This window comes from Podarcis raffonei, chromosome 3, assembly GCF_027172205.1.
Source record: "Podarcis raffonei isolate rPodRaf1 chromosome 3, rPodRaf1.pri, whole genome shotgun sequence".
Lineage (NCBI taxonomy): Eukaryota > Metazoa > Chordata > Lepidosauria > Squamata > Lacertidae > Podarcis > Podarcis raffonei.
In genome coordinates this window covers 124,157,245-124,175,004 of record NC_070604.1, presented here as the reverse complement: position 1 = coordinate 124,175,004, position 17,760 = coordinate 124,157,245, and the positions used below count along the sequence as shown (strand labels likewise).

Sequence of the window (17,760 nt, the reverse complement as noted above, 5' to 3'; positions counted from 1 at the left end):
AGGAGGGAGGCGGGGGCGAGCGGAGCGGGAGCGCGCAGAGCCGGAGGGAGGGGGGGAGGAGGGAGGAGGGAGGGCCGGATCGGGGCCGGATGGCGGGGAGAAGAGGCGGAGCCGGCGAGGCCGGGAGGAAATGACCCGCCAGGGGGCGGGAGGCGCGGGGCCGGCGGAGGGGAAGGGGCTGGGAAGCCGAGCCTGCCCCTTTTCCCCTTGGGGGGATGCAAGCGCCCTATGGAGTCCTCGAGGGGTCCCTGGACTCGGAGAAAAGAGCAGAGGCCGAGCAGAGAATCCGGAGCCTGATCCCTAATCTTCAAGTGTTGCAAAGGGTCCGCGCTCCCCCCACGCGGCAGGAAGGAGATCCCTGAGCAATGGGGCGCGAGCCCTTATATAGACCTTGGAAATGGCCCCCCTGGAGCCCGAGACCCCCCTCCAGACACGCATCACAAAAGAGAGGGTGTTGTTTTTCCTGTCTGCCCGGTTATCTGACGATGCCTTATCTGATGGCCTTTCCTGTCACCCTTTCAGATGGTGATTTCCCAATTCCTGGGACAAAGGGGAGGCTCCCTCGCCCCCTCCCTCCTTGCAGAGAAAACATTTGGTCAGTTGGGAATCAAAAATGGTTTCAGGTCGGTCTTCCTGCGCTGATCTATGTACATGCTTGGTTGGTACGTTTATGAATATTTATTATATATTCTAAGACTTTAAAATTCTTATTACAAAAGGAGCCCCCCCAAGACATACAGCTGGGGGTCTCCACGGCCCCCCAGCCAGGCTTGAATGGGAACCTCATGGCACGGCACACCCACTCTTCCTGCATTGCTTTTAATGGAGGGACGCATCCTTTGCCATGTCATTGCTTCTTTTTTCATTAAAAAGTGCCGTTTTTGAAGTTTGCAGAGGAGGGCTACCCGCTCACATGGACAGAGGGAAGGCCCCACTCTGCTGACTGCGCCCCGTGCCCAGGCAAGCCTCAGAAACGCCATTTTGTGCAAGCCAAATTTCAAATGCGCCCAACCTTTTTTGGGGAGGCAGTGAAAGGTTGCTGGCCACCAGGGAGGCCAGGCCAAGAGGCCAGCGGACTTCGCTTTTGGCATCACCCAACAAGGTCAAGGCTCCCCGGAAGCCAACAGTCCGTGCAAGGGAGCCGGCAGCTGGGCAGGGCTAGTGGGAGTTGTAGTACAACATCTTGGAGGGCGCCATGTTGGCAGAGGCTGCTCGGACATCACCCCAGACCCCGGGGCATGGGCGGCAAGCAGCAAATGCCTGGCGCTGCTGCACAGCCGCAGAGAACTCTTGCCATTGTTATAAGAATTTTAAGGTCTTAGGTAAAGGTAAAGGGACCCCTGACCATTAGGTCCAGTTGCGGACGACTCTGGGGTTGTGGCGCTCATCTCGCTTTAATGGCCGAGGGAGCCAGCATACAGCTTCCGGGTCATGTGGCCAGCAGGACTAAACCGCTTCTGGCAGTGCATGGAAACGCCATGGAAATGCCGTTTACCTTCCCACTGGAGTGGTACCTATTTATCTACTTGCACTTTGATGTGCTTTCGAACTGCTAGGTTGATATACAGGTGGTACATGACCCCAGTCAAGCTTGCAAAAATCTATCATTTGCCCGATAATAAATGTTGGAAATGTAAGGAAAATGAAGGTACATTCTTTCACCTTTGGTGGACGTGCCCCAGGATTAAGGCTTTCTGGGAAATGATATATAATGAATTGAAAAAGGTATTTAAATATACCTTCTTGAAGAAACCAGAGGCCTTTCTCTTGGGCATGGCCGGCCAAGTGGTGCCAAAGAAGGACAGAACTTTTTTAATGTATGCTACAACAGCAGCAAGAATACTCATTGCAAAGTATTGGAAGACGCAAGATCTACCCACTCTGGAAGAATGGCAGATGAAACTGATTGACTGTATGGGATTGGCAGAGATGACGAGCAGAATCCGTGACGAGGGAGAAGAGTCGGCAGAAGAAGATTGGAAAAAATTTAAGGACTATTTACAGAAATATTGCAAAATTAAGGAAAGTTGAATGGTGTTGGATTGAAATCGAGTGGTTTCTAGCTGTAATGATATAAAGGAACATAGATGGGGGGGAAAGGGTTTGGAAAATAAGGGGATATTATAAGCTGTAATGCTTTAAGTGAAGGATTTGCTGAACAAATAATTTTAAATGGAATACAAGAAGGGGAGGTATGAGGAGGTCTGAGAAATTTGTTATTGAAAAGTATGTTTTATGAACCATATGTTTTTTTTTAGTTTTTTTGTTTGTTCTTTTTTGTTTGTTTAAAAAATTGGAAAATTTAATAAATATCTTTTTTTAAAAAAACCAAAAAAAACCCCAACTGCTAGGTTGGCAGGAGCAGGGACCGAGCAACGGGAGCTCATCCCGTCGCAGAGATTCGAACCGCCGATCTTCTGATCAGCAAGTCCTAGGCTCAGTGGTTTAACCCACAGCGCCACCCGCGCTATATGTAATAAATGTTCATAAATGTACCAAGCAAACACGTACATAAATATATAAAGCACATGTCTGAAACCCCACAGAAAAAAAGTCCTGAACAAATTGACCCCAAATATTTCTCTGCAAGGTCAAAGTGGGAAACCTCCCCATTGTCTCTTTCCTCACAAATCCTGTTTTAAGGACACATTTAAGATATGAATAGGGTGTGAGCCTGTGACATGGCCCAGGAACTAAGTATTTATCATTACAAAAGACTGGCCAGGCTCCCCAGGCAATCCAATCAAGTAACCATTAAACAGGCGTTGCAGGAATTTATGTATGGGGGGGGTTGCCCCTCCAGTAGATATGCACATGCAGCCCACTACCAAAGTCAGCAGGATCACTTTTGTGACTTTTGTGATTTGTCCCCACAAAACACCCCATCACAGTTTCTTCCTATCTATTCAAAGGGCCTCTGCTGCACAATACCAAATGTAAGAATTCACTGATCAATGTACCTATGTACTGGCTCACTGGGAAAACTTCAGAAATTCATATAGACATGTGCGCTCAGCTCCTCAGCAGCCCCTCTGCCTGAGGGATAATCCCTGGCATCCGGACACCTGAGTGCCAGACAGGTAGCCAATCCAGAAATAACAAACCCAGATGAAGACAAAAGGGTGTGATGAACTTGGCTGGGAAACAGGGAAATGTAAATATCTCTTTTGTGACACTCCATGGGTGTTTGGTGGAGGGCAAGGGGAACTATGGGGCGGGGTCCAGGATGCTCAGATTACTGCCACCAGACCTCCCCTTTCATGATGTAACCATGATGTAGTTGGGGGGGTGTACCATGGGGGTTTGTTGTTTAGTTGTTTAGTCGTGTCCACCTCTTTGTGACCCCCTGGACCAGAGCATGCCAGGCACTCCTGTCTTCCACTGCCTCCCGCAGTTTGGTCAGACTCATGCTGGTAGCTTCGAGAACACTGTCCCGCCATCTCCTCGTCTCCCCTTCTCCTTGTGCCCTCCATCTTTCCCAACATCTGGGTCTTTTCCAGGGAGTCTTCTCTTCTCATGAGGTGGCCAAAGTCTTGGAGCCTCAGCTTCACGATCTGTCCTTCCAGTGAGCACTCACGGCTGATTTCCTTCAGAATGGAGAGGTTTGATCTTCTTGCAGTCCATGGGACTCTCCAGAGTCTCCTCCAGCACCATAATTCAAAAGCATCAATTCTTCTGTGATCAGCCTTCTTGATGGTCCAGCTCTCCTTCATGGATCACTGCCTTGCCGTGGCAAAGAGGCTTGAATAACTCAGAGAAGCTATGAGCTATGCCGTGCAGGGCCACCCAAGATGGACAGGTCATAGGGGAGAGTTTTGACCAAACGTGATCCACCTGGAGCAGGAACCGGCAAGCCACTCCAGTATCCCTGCCAAGAAAACTCCATGGACAAAGGCAAGTGGCATATAAACATGGGGGCTAGCAGCTAATAAAAGTTTGGGTTCTCTTTTGTTTGGGGCTTCCACCTTGTTCCACCTGGTGGCAGGTGGGAGTCCTGTCGCGACAGGCTTCAATCAAGACCAAGCCTCCTGGCTGCTGTTTTGCTCTGGGATTCCTGGCTGGTGTCCTTGTTTTTTGTCCAAGGGAGCCTTCAGATTTCTCTGTTAACACAGGTAACCTGCCAGACAGGAAATAAACGACGACAGGAGATAAACAACGCACTCAGATTTCTGCTGTAGACCGCCCTTTCTGTGATGTAGGTATGATGTATGGAGGGATGGTCTTGAGCTCCAGGGCAGGGAATTTAAAATGTCTATATAAAGGCGGACGCACCTTGGTACTGGGTCCTCCTCCTTTCCTGCGTGTGGTCAGTGAGGACCCTGTTGCAACAGTTCAATAAAGATCAGGCTTACCAGCTGCTTTGCTTCTCAATATTCTCTGGTTGGCCTCTGTTATTTCCTCCGACCGATGCAGAACCTGCAAAGGACTCTACAAGGGCTCTTGTGCCCCCCATAAGGGAATAAGGGCAGATTTGCGTTTATTACACCACACCCCGGTTAACGTTGCCCCAGGTGCCTCTGGCAGCCCTTGGCACGTTCCTCTCCTCGGCGTGTCTTTCCCAGGGAGTCCAGCAGGGGGTGCTGCTGTAGCTCCAGGACGTGCAAGATGCACGGGGATGCGCGTGCGGCTTAGGCAGGAGCAGTGCATTGTGGGAGCATGAGGTGGGGGGGGGAGTGTGGAGGCTCATCCTGGGCAGATCTCCGGGCGCACTTGCCAGCAGGGGGCGCTTTGCAGGAGGGGCAGTGCCTGCGTAGAAGAACCAGACAGGCTTTGAGCTGCATTTATTATGGGGAGCACCTTAGCAAGGAGAAGCCACGCTCCCTGCCCTGGCAGAAGCAGCCACATTGAGGGTTTGCCACTCAGCAGTTGCTCACCTTAGCTGCAATTCCTGCAATTCCACCCCCATCGTTCTGCCCGGACACTGAGGTCCAGCACTGAGGGCCTTCTGGCGGTTCCCTCACTGCAAGAGGCCAAGTTACAGGGAAGCAGGCAGAGGGCCTTCTCGGTAGTGGCGCCCGCCCTGTGGAGCGCCCTCCCATCAGATGTCAAAGACATAAACAACTACCTGACATTTAGAAGACATCTGAAGGCAGCCTTGTTTAGGAAAGCTTTTAATGTTTGATGTATTAGTGGCTGGGGAAGCCCAGCCAGATGGGCGGGGTGTAAGTAATTTTTATTATTATTATTATTATTATTATTATTATTATTATTATTATTATGGCAGGGGGTTGGTCTAGATGACCCTCTGGACCCATCCCACTCTACCAATCTATGGTGTGTGGGGGGAATGTTCAAGCGTTGAACCAGAGACTCTGTGAAACAAACTCTCAAGTATTTTCACCGCAAGAATTTTCTTTTGTTCGCCTGAGGCTGTTTTAAGGGGAAACACTTGAGGAGATTAGACCGTAAGAAAATCCTTCTGGATCAGACCAATAGCCCCCGGTTACGGAAATTACGGGGGGGGCACATCTTTAAAGTTGTTAAATGCTACAAATATTATGCATAAATGTGTCCTTTTGACTTGACAGCTCAGGGAAGTTACCTAGCTTTAACAATCATATAAAATCAACTCCTTTCCCAGTTTCCTCCATTTCAACACTATTTTGCCCTTGGAAAAAAGGACTCTTTTCCCTGCCACCTCCCCAAGCCTGAGGACATGTATACACACCTCCCACCCCAGGAAGTGCCCAGAGGTGACAATTGCTGAGCTGATGGTTGGCCAAGGAAAACCTAATCCCATCACCAAACTTGCCAAGGGGCCAGACATGCAAAGGAACTTCTATTGTACTTTGGGTGGTGGGACTTCAGAGGTGTTTGCCTATGCTAATCTTATACGGCACCTGGGTCTTGCCCTTACGCTAATCTTGTACCAAGGAATTGTCTGGACATGTTTGCCAAGGTGAAACTACTGTCTACCCCTCCTCTTTGGTGACATGTCAGTGATGTAGCAATGATGCATCAATGATGCTGTATGAATTGTATTCTGGGATATGGTGGGAAAGTTTAAAAGTCTTTGTCACCCCATCCTCAGGGTTCAAAATTCCTCTTTGAAATTGTTGCACAATAAACTTTGGTCTATAGCCATTTGCTCCGGTTGGTGGCTGGACTCCTTCCTTTATTCCACAGGGACCCGGGGGCTCTGCCTGACCAGCTGGGGGACTGAGCAGCCTCACACCTAGATTTTTCCACAACACCCACCTAGTCCAGGGCTCTCACATGGGCCAAATCTCAAATCACTCCCTGGGTGTAAAGCTGGCACCAGCAGAAGAGCTACTTTGGGCCCCAGATGCGAATGGTGCTCCTCGCTTCGGGCTGCTGCGTCTGGCCTAACAGATCTTGCCTGCTGCCACCAACAGTGCAGAACTCTTTGCCCAACTCAAATCTTAGAGCAGCAAATACCACCTGGCAGGCTGCTCTAGCATCAAGCAGGGAGCAGGTGCCCCTTCTTCCCGTTCTATGATTCAGGCTATGGAGCACCACCACCAGAATACCTGCCTGCCTCGTTTAATTCTGTGTATGAAGCAAAGGCCTCCTTCCAAGAGAGTTCTGGAGCTGGCGTCCATCTGAGTTGTGGGCAGGCAGGCAAAAGACACAGCCGTTTCCCCCCTTGCTTGTACACGATTCTGTATTTGGAGGGTGGCCCCATCTCCCCCTCCCCAATAAAAAAGTACTGTATTTTTCGCTCTATAAGACGAACCAGACCACAAGATGCACCTAGTTTTTGGAGGAGGAAAAGAAGAAAAATATATATTCTGAATCTCAGAAGCCAGAACAGCAAGAGGGATCGCTGCGCAGTGAAAGCAGCAATCCCTCTTGCTGTTCTGACTTCTGGGATAGCTGCGCAGCCTGCATTTGCTCCATAAGATGCACACACATTTCCCCTTACTTTTTAGGAGGGAAAAAGTGTGTCTTATAGAGCAAAAAATACGGTATTTTCCTGGCACCCTTCAAAACTCTTTGGCAAGCTGAAGGGAGCAGCAAAGATGAAGAATGAGTCCCCTGCAATGCAAGTGTCCCAGGAAGGCCCTGCTCTTTCACAGAAGGAAAATTAGCCAGCCAAGGTCTCCCCAAGCGACCACAGGAGCCTCTTCACAATTGGGGGGGGTGAGTTCACAGAATCATACAGGTGGAAGGGACCCGCAAGGGCAATGCAGGAATCACAACTGAAGTTCTTACGCAACCAGCCAAACTGCTGGACTACGCCGAAATGGCAAAGCTAACAGGAAGACAGGAATCGAGAGGATAAGATTTAATAAAAATAATGGAGGAAATTCATAATTTATTTAGGAGACCATTATAATCAAAACTTTAGCTGGACTCTGAGACTCACTTGTAATGTAACAAAAGTATGGATGATTTGAAAATTGAAATTTGGAGAACAGAAGCGCTCCAACTGGAGAACAGCCTTTACCAAAGGTGTCCTGGGTTTTGAAGACACTCGAACTCAGGACGCAATGGGGAAACGTGCTAAGAGGGAGGCACACTTGGCAAACCCTCACCGGGATCAACTCCCGCCCAGAAACCTCTGTCCCCACTGCGGAAGGACATGTGGGTCCAGAATTGGCCTCCACAGTCACTTACAGACTCATTGTTAAACTGTGTTTATGGAAGACAATTTTACTCGGCTACGAGGGATCGCGAAAGAAGGAGAAGAATTAACATTTTAATAAGGAACCATGATGGGGACGGGGTGAAGTCAAACAATTCAGAGAATCTCAAGAGACGATTATATAATAGTTGGATTGTAAATTTGTATTGATAAAAACAAAAAATATTTCAAAATAAAAACAAGTTCTTATGCAACCTTTGGGCAATCCTGCTTAAATGCCTAGAATGAACCTGAGGTGGCCGTGAGCAGCTCACAGGGGCTGCTGCCTCTGCATTTCCAACTCGCCGTCCACACACAGAAGCGAAAGTGTGACGTTCCTTCATTTTGGCAATTGCGGGTGAGGACGTCAACACACAGGTGCCCTGGCTCCAGCCTGACTCTTCCTGGGGGGCAACGGACAAACCTTTCTAGGGAAATAGCGCACGGTGGGTTTTCTGGGAGAGAGTTCCACGCACCTGCAAAACAAGGGGGGCAACCACCATCCCTCTGACTGTGGCTGCGTCGGGGACCCCGTCCTTCAGGCCGTTTGGGGGTCCGGAGGGCAGCAACTGCAGCGAGGCTTGTGAGATGCAGGTTCTGCCCCTTGTGAGAATCCCAAGATATCAGAGCGGCCTTGGCGGAGAAGGGGGGAGCCCAGGGCGCCTCTTCCTCTGGGACCCTCTGGCCAGCAGCCCCCAGGCAGAGACCCCTGAGAACCCCTGGGGGGTTCGGTTCCGCCACAAGGACTGTTCCTCTCCATGTTCCGGTTCCAGACTTTATTACAAACTTGTGGCCCAAGCCAAAGGGTTTCTGTCCAGCCTCAGGCCAGGAGGAGAGAGAAGAGAGCCTCTAGGAGACCTTTGCCTTCCGCCTCTGGGTGACCCACAGAAGGAGGGAGAGGGCGATGGTGACGGCTCCCAAGGTCCCAAAGAACAGCAGGTAGGGGAAGGTGCCCTGGAAAAGAAAGGTCAGCTAGGGAGACTTTTCTCCTCTTGGGGCAGCCCCCAAAGCCCCCCAACACCCAAGCCAGTCTGGGGAAGGCCGGGAGGGGCAGCGCCTTTGCCTGTGGGCTGCTGCTGGACCTGGCTGGGTCGAGGGTCTGCCTTCTTGCAGAGAATCATAAATTGGATGAGTTGGAAGGGTCCCTGAGGGTCATATAATAATAATAATTAATAATAATAATTAATTTTATTTATACCCCACCCTCCCTGACCAGAGCCGGGCTCAGGGCAGCTAACACCAGTAAAATTACAGTAAAAACAAAACAGGGGTGGGGAACCCCAATTTAAAATTCAGGTTAAAATGCAATTTAAAATGCAGCCTCATTTTAAAGTAGCCGATGAATAAAGACCATAAGGGGAGGGAAACATAAGGGTCAGACTGAATCCAAACCAAAGGCCAGGCGGAACAGCTCTGTCTTGCAGGCCCTGCGGAAAGATGTCAAGTCCCGCAGGGCCCTGGTCTCTTGTGACAGAGCGTTCCACCACATCGGGGCCAGTGCTGAAAAGGCCCTGGTGCAATTCCCTACAATGCAGGAATCTTTTTGCCCATCGTGGGGCTCGAACTTGCGGCCCTGAGCCGCCCACACAGCTGCAGGGCTGGGGCAGGGCTCCCGCCGTTGGGCCAGGGTGGGGGGGCAGCGACACTGCATTCCTGGCCTCCGCTGTCTCCCAGCCCCCACGCTTTCCTGGTGCACGAAAAAAGCCACTCTGCTCCAGTTGAGTAGCACAACCCCCGGCCCCCTCTTTGCACCCCTCCTCTCAAACACAAAGCCCCCCACCCTCTGGGGCAGCTCACCTGGCGCAGGCACTTGTAGCCGTAGTGGGGGCTGCTGCAGAGACACTGGGGCAAGCCGGGCCCGTCGTGGGAACACGAGGAGTCCTTTGGGCACAGGTGGCCTGCGGGAGGAAGAGGACAAGAGAAGGAGACTTTCCCCACATCCTGCAGGTGAAGAATGTTTAAGAAGAGTCTGTGGGATCAGGCCAGTGGCCCAACTAGTCCAGCATCTCGTCCTACAGTGGCCAAATACCCCAAAGAACCTCAGAATCCAGGTAGACTGTCTCTGGACCTGGAGGTTCTAGAAGAACAGAAGAGGAGCCTGCTGGGTCAGGCTAGTGCCAAATCTAGTCTAGTGCTGTTCTTACAGTGGCCGACCACACGCAGGATTCGACCAGCCTCCTTTCGGGCTACCAGGGCCAGGCCATGATGTCTCGGTGCGGGAGGCAATGAGCCCCCCCCCCGGAGCTCCCCAGGTCCTTGCAGGGCTCCCCTCTGTTCCAGCGAGGTCTGAGCAGAACGTCCCACGCAAGGACACAGGTCTTGTGCAGGAGAAGCTCCTGGCAGCTGGTGCCCCCCGAGCCAGATGCGTCTGCCCTCCCCTCCGGCAGCCCTTGGCAGGAACACAAAAGAGCTGCAGCCGTCCTTTCTAGGGCTGTGCCTGGAGGGAGACGGGTGGTTGCCCTGAGCAACTGGGCCGTGTGGCACGAGGGATCCTGGGATGGCTCTGGACTCTGGATGTTTTCCTGCCCTCCCCTGAGCTCTCTCAGCGCCGCTTGTGGCCTGATCTGAACACCAAACAGACACGGCACCAGGTCAGGTCGCTCTCGGTCCACAGGGCACTTCTGGAAGCCCTGAATGGTTCAGACCCGGCTCCAGTTCCTACACTGTGGGGGTCAGGTGGGATTGCTATGAGGAATTATGAAAAATGGAGCACGCCATTGTGTCCGCCATGAAAGCACTGCATTGACTGGGCTTGATTCATTGACAATAATTCCTGATTAAATCCCTCAAGCCTCTGCAACTCTGCCCATTTTCTACGCCTGACAGGCACGTAAAGCATTCTGAAACACAGACTGGCTGCTTCACCAGAAATCCTGAGCCATAAAAATAGGAGGTAACTTTGATGTAGCTTTTGTTAGTCTTTAGATAGGTCTTAAGGGCGAGAAACAGAGTTTACATGGAGATGGTAAATGCATCTTTCTTTCCTATGGCTTTATGAGCTCTGGGGGTACTAAATGCATTTCTACTTGGCTCCTGTTTATTTAGATTAACCATGCAAGCATGCTCAAGTAGGAAATAGTTTCTTTGTAGTTAAAAGGATTTCTTCTGATCTTTGTCCCACGTGGGGTTTTTGAAATGCTCAGAGGAAATCTGATTGGTTCTTACGAACACTGTGTAAAAAGTTGTTTTGTGAATAAAAGGGCCTGGACCACGGGGTAGAGAGGAATTATTATTGGCACTTCCTAAGTCTCGTGTGTATTCTATTAATCAGAGTCCAATCCTTTCTTGCTTTTGGAACACAGCCCTACACACCACATCATCCTGCAGCGCTTTCAGGAAGGACTTTTGTGGCTTCCCAAAGCGATAATTCCTGTGCCCCCCAGCTGCCCTGACACCCCCATTCCGCACGAGGCTGCTCCTCCCGCACCCAAGCAGGCCAGCCCCTGCCCACCCCCTCCATACCGAGCCCCCCTGAGCCGTTGCAGGGGTTCCTCTGGCCCTGGCAGATCCGGCTGCTTCCTTGGATGGTGACGTTGTGCCAGCCCTCGTTGCCTCCTGGGCAGTCCAGCATCAGGGGCAGAGCTCTGCGGATCAAGGGGAATTTTGAATCTCACCGAGTCCAGGACTGGTTCCCCCCCAACAGTCCCAACAGCAGGACTTGGAAGCCATGTCCCAGGGGCCCGCCCTGCAGCAAGGGGCCCTGGGAGCCACAAAAAGCTTCCCGGCCACCACTAAGCTGCTGTTTCCCAGGAGGAGGTGCACCAGGGAACCCATCACCCTCGGGCTCAGCTGGCACAGCCCAGGAGAAGCAGGAGCCCCCAGCCCAGCTCTCCACCCCACTCACAGGGTCTGCAGGTGGGTGAAGCCCCGGAAGGCGTCTTCAGGGAGAGGCTCCAGAGGGTTGTCGGTCAGGTCGCTGCATTGAGAAGGAGGAAGCAGAGTCAGGCCCTGCGCTCTGGTACGGAAACACAGGAAACGGCCTTTTGCAGAGTCAGGCCCGCTGACGGGGCTCTCCAGGGCAATGGTTCTCATACTTTTTTCTCTGGGCCACAGAATAAAAATTTGCTTCGGCTGCACCAACTTTTAAACTGGTAAGAAATACATTGGGAAATGAAAAGAAACTGCTCCTAGCAGTGCTTGATTCAGTACGTTTCCAAGCACAATTCAAAGTGCTGAGCTTTAAAGCCCTAAACGGCCTCGGTCCAGTATACCAGAAGGAGCATCTCCACCCCCATTGTTCAGCCCGGATACTGAGGTCCAGCGCCGAGGGCCTTCTGGGGGTTCCCTCCCTGCGAGAAGTGAGGTTACAAGGAACCAGGCAGAGGGCCTTCTCGGTGGTGGCACCCGCCCTGTGGAACACCCTCCCACCAGATGTCAAGGAAATAAAGAACTATCTGACTTTTAGAGGACATCCAAAGGCAGCCCTGTTTAGGGAAACTTTTAATGTTTGATGCATTACTGTGTTTTGATATTTTGTTGGGGGCCATCCAGAGTGGCTGGGGAGGCCCAGCCAGATGGGCGGGGTATAAATAATAAATTTTTATTGTTATTGTTACCATTATTATTATAGCATAGCACCACACCCTTTGAGAGCCACTGCTCCAGGGTTTGGGGCATGAAAGTTTTACCAGCCCTTCTTGCATCTGCCCTCCCCTGAGGTTGAACCTGAGGCCTTGTGCATGCAAGGCACCTGCTCTGCCACAGGGCACATTTTGGTGTGGCACTTTACACGGGCATCATTGCCCCCTCTGGGACTGGGCTACCAAAACCTCAGGGCAAGTCTATTATGTTGAGGCATTATTTCTAGCCTGAAATGGAGCGCAGATGAACAACCCGGGAGAGGGTGCTTGAATGCAAACCTCAGGCTCCCTTCCTAATACTTCCTTGTACAATGGGGCACCAAGACTGTGACTCAACCCCATTTCAGGGCAGCCAAATCCCTGCATGGCGTTATGCATGAGCAAGCAAATACAAAGCCAAGCGGAGACCAGTACTCTGCGGAGACCAGAACTCTGTCACTCCAGCTCCCTCTGAGAAGGTGGGGGGGGGGGGAGGGACAGGCGATTTCAGGTTAGGACCCAAGAGCTGAATCCGTCCCACCAATCCAGCCTGAACAAAGGAGCCTAAAGAAGGCTTGGAGTGCCACAGAGTTCCACAGGCACCTGGCTGGCCACTGTGAGAGCAGAATGCAGGACTGGATGGGCCCCTTTGGTCTGATCCAGCAGCCAGGCTCCTCTTAGGTTTTTATAGACTCACATGAGCAAAGCCGTGCTGGCCTCCTGGAAGCTGGAACACAGGTGCTGCAGCGAGCAGTTCCCCAGATCCAGCCTAGGTAGCAAAGAGAGAAGAGAATCACTTAACAGGAGTCCCCAGTCCCTGCCCCTCCAGCAGTTTTGGAGGGGGCATTATTTAAGGTTGGGGGTGAAGGATGAGTTTCTCACAGCAGCAATAATATGGGGCTCACCCCAAACGCCAGCAGCAGAGCCTCGCCCTTCCGTTGGGCCTTTGGAACAGCCGCCAATTAGGCAGCACCAGGTCACAATCTGTTCCAGGCTTCCAAGCAGAGAATTGTAGAGTTGGAAGGGACCCTGAGGGTCATCTAGTCCAACCAACTGAAATGCAGGTGCTCCAGATGTTCATCAGCACATGCAGCTATGCTGGCAAGGGCTGATGGGGGTGCTAGTCCCACAAATATGGAGCATACCAGCAGTGCCAGGTTACCAAATAGCCAGAGTAGACACCGGCCTATGGGCCCCATGAGAACGGATCAAAATAATATTGATTTCATCCTCAAAGAATTTTTAATTTGGAAGAGAAACTCCCATTGACTCAGAAGCCTACATTATTGCAAGGCCCCCCCCCCAAGATTTTGACTGCCTAGGGGCCTCCACAGGGTTAGTTCGGCACTGTGTATCAGGTTGGGGATAGATGCACCAGCCTTTCGGGGGCCACCTGAGAGCATCATCTCTTCCCCAAGGGCCCACAAGAGATTTGCTGCAATGCAAATGTGGGATGAACATTTTCCTCCCCCCGCCCCAGACAAGATGGCCAATTGTCAAGGGATAATGGGAGTTGTAGTCCAGCAACATCTGGGAGGCACAACATCTGCTACGCTTGCCATGAATAATAATAATAATAATAATAATAATAATAATAATAATAATAATAATAATTTATTTATACCCTGCCCATCTGGCTGGGTTTTCCCAGCCACTCTGGGCGGCTTCCAACAAAACACTAAAATACAATAATCTATGACAATGCATTCACATCGGGCGACTGGAGCAGCTACCCTGCTGCCAGAATCTAAGGTCAGAGTGACAGGTAACATTTCCCAGGTGACTATCCCTTGGGAGCACACATGCCAGGCAGTGGTGCTGCGAGTGTGACCTGGGGGACCAGAGTTTGAATTCCCACTTAGCTGTGAAGCTCACTGGATGAATCTTGGACCTGTCACTCAGCCTAACTCAGGCTTCCTCAACCTCGGCTCTCCAGATGTTTTTGGCCTACAACTCCCACGATCCCTAGCTAGCAGGACCAGTGGTCAGGGATGATGGGAATTGTAGTCTCAAAAACATCTGGAGGGCTGAGTTTGAGGAAGCCTGGCCTAACCCCACCTCACAGGGTTGCTGTGAGAATAAAATGGGGAGGGTCCTTGGAGGAAAAGGTGGGATATAAATAAAATAAATATTTATGTATTCTGTTCTTCAGGCATTTATTTATTAAATGTATATACTGCCCTTCACTCAAGGATAAAACTACTATTTGCAAAGCTAAGCAAGGTCTGGTGTAGGTTCAAATTGGATTGGGGCCTGCATGTTGACACTGCTGCATTGCTGGGGCTTGGACTAGATGATCCTTGGAAGCATAGCTGTCAACGTTTCCCTTTCTTTAAGGGAGATTCCCTTATTCTGAATAGGATTCCTCGCAAGAAAAGGGAAAAGTTGACATCTATGCTTGGGAATCCCTTCCAGTTCTACAATTCTGTGATTCTAAAACACAACATAAAAGCAGAAGATCTATAGAATCATTGATCCCGGAATGGTAGAGTTGGAAGGGACCCCAAGGGTCACCCAGTCCAAATTCCTGCGAGGTAAAAATCTCGACTAAAGGATCCAGGACATAAAATCACACATTAAGAGAAAGCAGCGCCCCTCCCGGCACGCTGACATCAGATTCGGTGACCGAGGTCAGCGTCTTCATCCCTCCGGGGAGGGTCCCCTTCTCAAACATGGCCGGGATTCCTTTGGCTGCAGCCCCGGGCTCCCTCCCGGGCCGGACTCACCCCACCACCACCGCGGCGGCCTCGCCTCCCGAGCAGCAGCAGCGGCCCCGCAGCCGAGCGCCCGGCCGGGAGGCGCACTGCGCGGCCACCGCGGAGCCCTTCCGCGCGGACCCCGGGCAGCAGCCTCCGCCGCACACCGCCGGCAGCCTCGCGTCATCGCTGCCTCCGGCCGCCGCCAGGCAGAAGCCCGGCAAGGGCAGGAGGAGCAGCAGCAGCATCGGGAAGGGGCGCCCGGGCGCAGCCATGATGCGGCACGTGACCTCGGCCCGGGAGGCGTCACGTGAACGGCAGAGGCCCCGCCCCTCGACACGCCGCAGGCGCATGCGCAGCCACCCTTGGCGAAGGCGCCGGAACGTGCGAAGGGGCGGAGTCTGCGCTGGAGCGCGAGGAGAGGCGGGTCGCTGGGTCCCGACAGGCCGGGGCAGACTCGTGTTCTCATGCGGGTCAAAAGTCCCTGTGGACCTCGGGATCCAGGGAGACTGGCTCTGCCCCTGGAAGGGAGGGCAGAAGAAGAAAGATCCTGATCAGGCCCAGGGGGGACAACGCCACCCAATATATATATATATATATATATATATCCTTGTTCTTTAGTCCTTTAGTGGTGTCCGCTTCTTCGCGACCCCCTGGACCAGAGCACGCCAGGCACTCCTGTCTTCCACTGCCTCCCTCATGCTGGTAGCTTCGAGAACACTATCCAACCATCTCGTCCTCTGTCGTCCCCTTCTCCTTGTGCCCTCCATCTTTCCCAACATCAGGGTCTTTTCCAGGGAGTCTTCTCTTCTCATGAGGTGGCCAAAGTACTGGAGCCTCAGCTTCAGGATCTGTCCTTCCAGTGAGCACTCAGGGCTAATTTCCTTCAGAATGGAGAGGTTGGATCTTCTTGCAGTCCATGGGACTCTCCAGAGTCTCCTCCAGCACCAGAATTCAAAAGCATCCATTCTCCGGCGATCAGCCTTCTTGATGGTCCAGCTCTCACTTCCATACATCACTACTGGGGAAACCAGAGCTTGAACTATACAGTCCTTTGTTGGCAAGGTGATTCTCTGCTTTTCAAGATGCTGTCTAGGTTTGTCATCGCTTTTCTCCCAAGGAGCAGGCGTCTTTTAATTTCATGGCTGCTGTCACCATCTGCAGTGATCATGGAGCCCAAGAAAGTCAAATCTCTCACTGCCTTCAATATAAACATTTATAAATATGCACAAGCATGCATTACTCTCATGTTGCAAAAACACATTGAGCACCTATATTTGCAGCACACCCAAAAGTCACAGAATCTGTGCATCCAAGCAGAGTGCTCTGAATAATGGCATTCTTATTTTCTGCCTTGCATGGTTCCTGGGTGAGCAATACTCAGTGGGCAAGCTGAAATGAATGAACATGGTTAACTTAAGTCAAGGGGAAATGTGAATTAACTTGGAGGGGGGATATGGGATGCCTGGTTGTGCATCCACAGTAGTGGCCAGAAGAGGAAAGACTGCAGGGAGAGGAATCGTCTTGGTGCATCTGCAGCAGCAGAACCGGACGCCTTCATCTGCCTCAGCTGCAACTAAACATGCCTTTCCTCTTTCAGTTTCTACAGCCACAGCAGGAGATGCAACCTTCTAATGGTTTGACTTTACCCCTGGAAGAACACTCCTCCTTTGTCTCCTGAGATAGACAGATGCCAACCTGTGGCGCCCGCCCTGTGGAACGCCCTCCCATCAGATGTCAAGGAAATAAGCCACTATCTGAATTTTAGAAGGCATCTGAAGGCAGCCCTGTTGAGGGAAGTTTTTGATGACTGATGTTTTAATGTACAATGGTACCTCGGGTGCAGTACTTATTTTGTTCTGGAGGGCTGTACTTAGCCTGAAACTGCTCTTAACCTGAAGCACCACTTTAGCTAATGGGGCCTGCTGCTGCTGCTGTGCCGCCGCAGCCCAATTTCTGTTCTCATCCTGAAGCAAAGTTCTTAACCCGTGGTACTATTTCTGGGTTAACAGAGTCTGTAACCTGAAGCGTCTGTAACCTGAGGTACCACTGTACTTTTAATCTTCTGTTGGAAGCCACCCAGAGTGGCTGGGGAAACCCAGCCCGATGGACAGGATATCAATAATAATAATAATAATAATTCTACTGTGGTGACAATGCAAAAAACAAACCGCATCCTCTTCTCTGTTTCCTCACAGTGGCCAACCTGTGGGAAACCTGCAACTGCAAGCAGGATCTGAGCACAAGAGCAACTCCCCTCAGGAGCACTGCTCCCTCTGACTGTGGAGGCAAAGAGGGGCTGGGGAAATCCAGCCAGATTGGCGGGGTAGAAATAATAAATTTTATTGTTGTTGTTGTTGTTATAGAGCAGAGCCACTGCCAGCCCTCTCCACCTTCATGAATCCCCCCCCCCAATTCTCATTTAAAGTCATCCAGGTTGGAGGCCCTGGCTGGCCCTTGTGGGAGGGAGTTCCACAATTTAATTCCGCTGCCTGAAGAAGGCTTTGCTTTCATCCCTTGCCCCTCTGGATCCTGGCACGCAGATTTTTTTTGCTCCCATGTGCATCCTTCCCTCACGGGTTGTGCTGTGGGTTAAACCCCAGAGCCTAAGACTTGCCCATCAGAAGGTCGGCGGTTCGAATCCCTGCGACGGGGTGAGCTTCCGTTGCTCGGTCCCTGCTCCTGCCCACCTAGCAGTTTGAAAGCGCGTCAAAGTGCAAGTAGATAAATAGGTACCACTCCGGCAGGAAGGTAACGGTGTTTCTGTGCGCTGCTCTGGTTCGCCAGAAGTGGCTTGGTGCTGCTGGCCACATGACCCGGAAGCTGTACGCCGGCTCCCTTGGCCAGTAAAGCGAGATGAGTGCTGCAACCCCAGTCACTGCATCCCTGCCTCTTCCCTCCAAAGCACTTCTGGCAA

The 17,760-nt window shown here is 51.6% G+C and overlaps 1 protein-coding gene across 1 annotated transcript; it reads right to left on the bottom strand.

The window, feature by feature from the left end:
- Positions 1–7,234: 7,234 nt before the first annotated feature.
- On the bottom strand, positions 7,235–16,092 carry ATRAID (all-trans retinoic acid induced differentiation factor). Its single transcript, XM_053384041.1, has 7 exons — positions 16,087–16,092; positions 14,874–15,364; positions 12,845–12,916; positions 11,433–11,504; positions 11,051–11,172; positions 9,386–9,486; positions 7,235–8,542 (listed from the first exon to the last, which is right to left on the bottom strand). The coding sequence occupies exons 1-7, from the start codon at positions 16,090–16,092 to the stop codon at positions 8,438–8,440; spliced, it is 969 nt and encodes a 322-aa protein (XP_053240016.1). The 3' UTR covers positions 7,235–8,437.
- Positions 16,093–17,760: the final 1,668 nt, after the last annotated feature.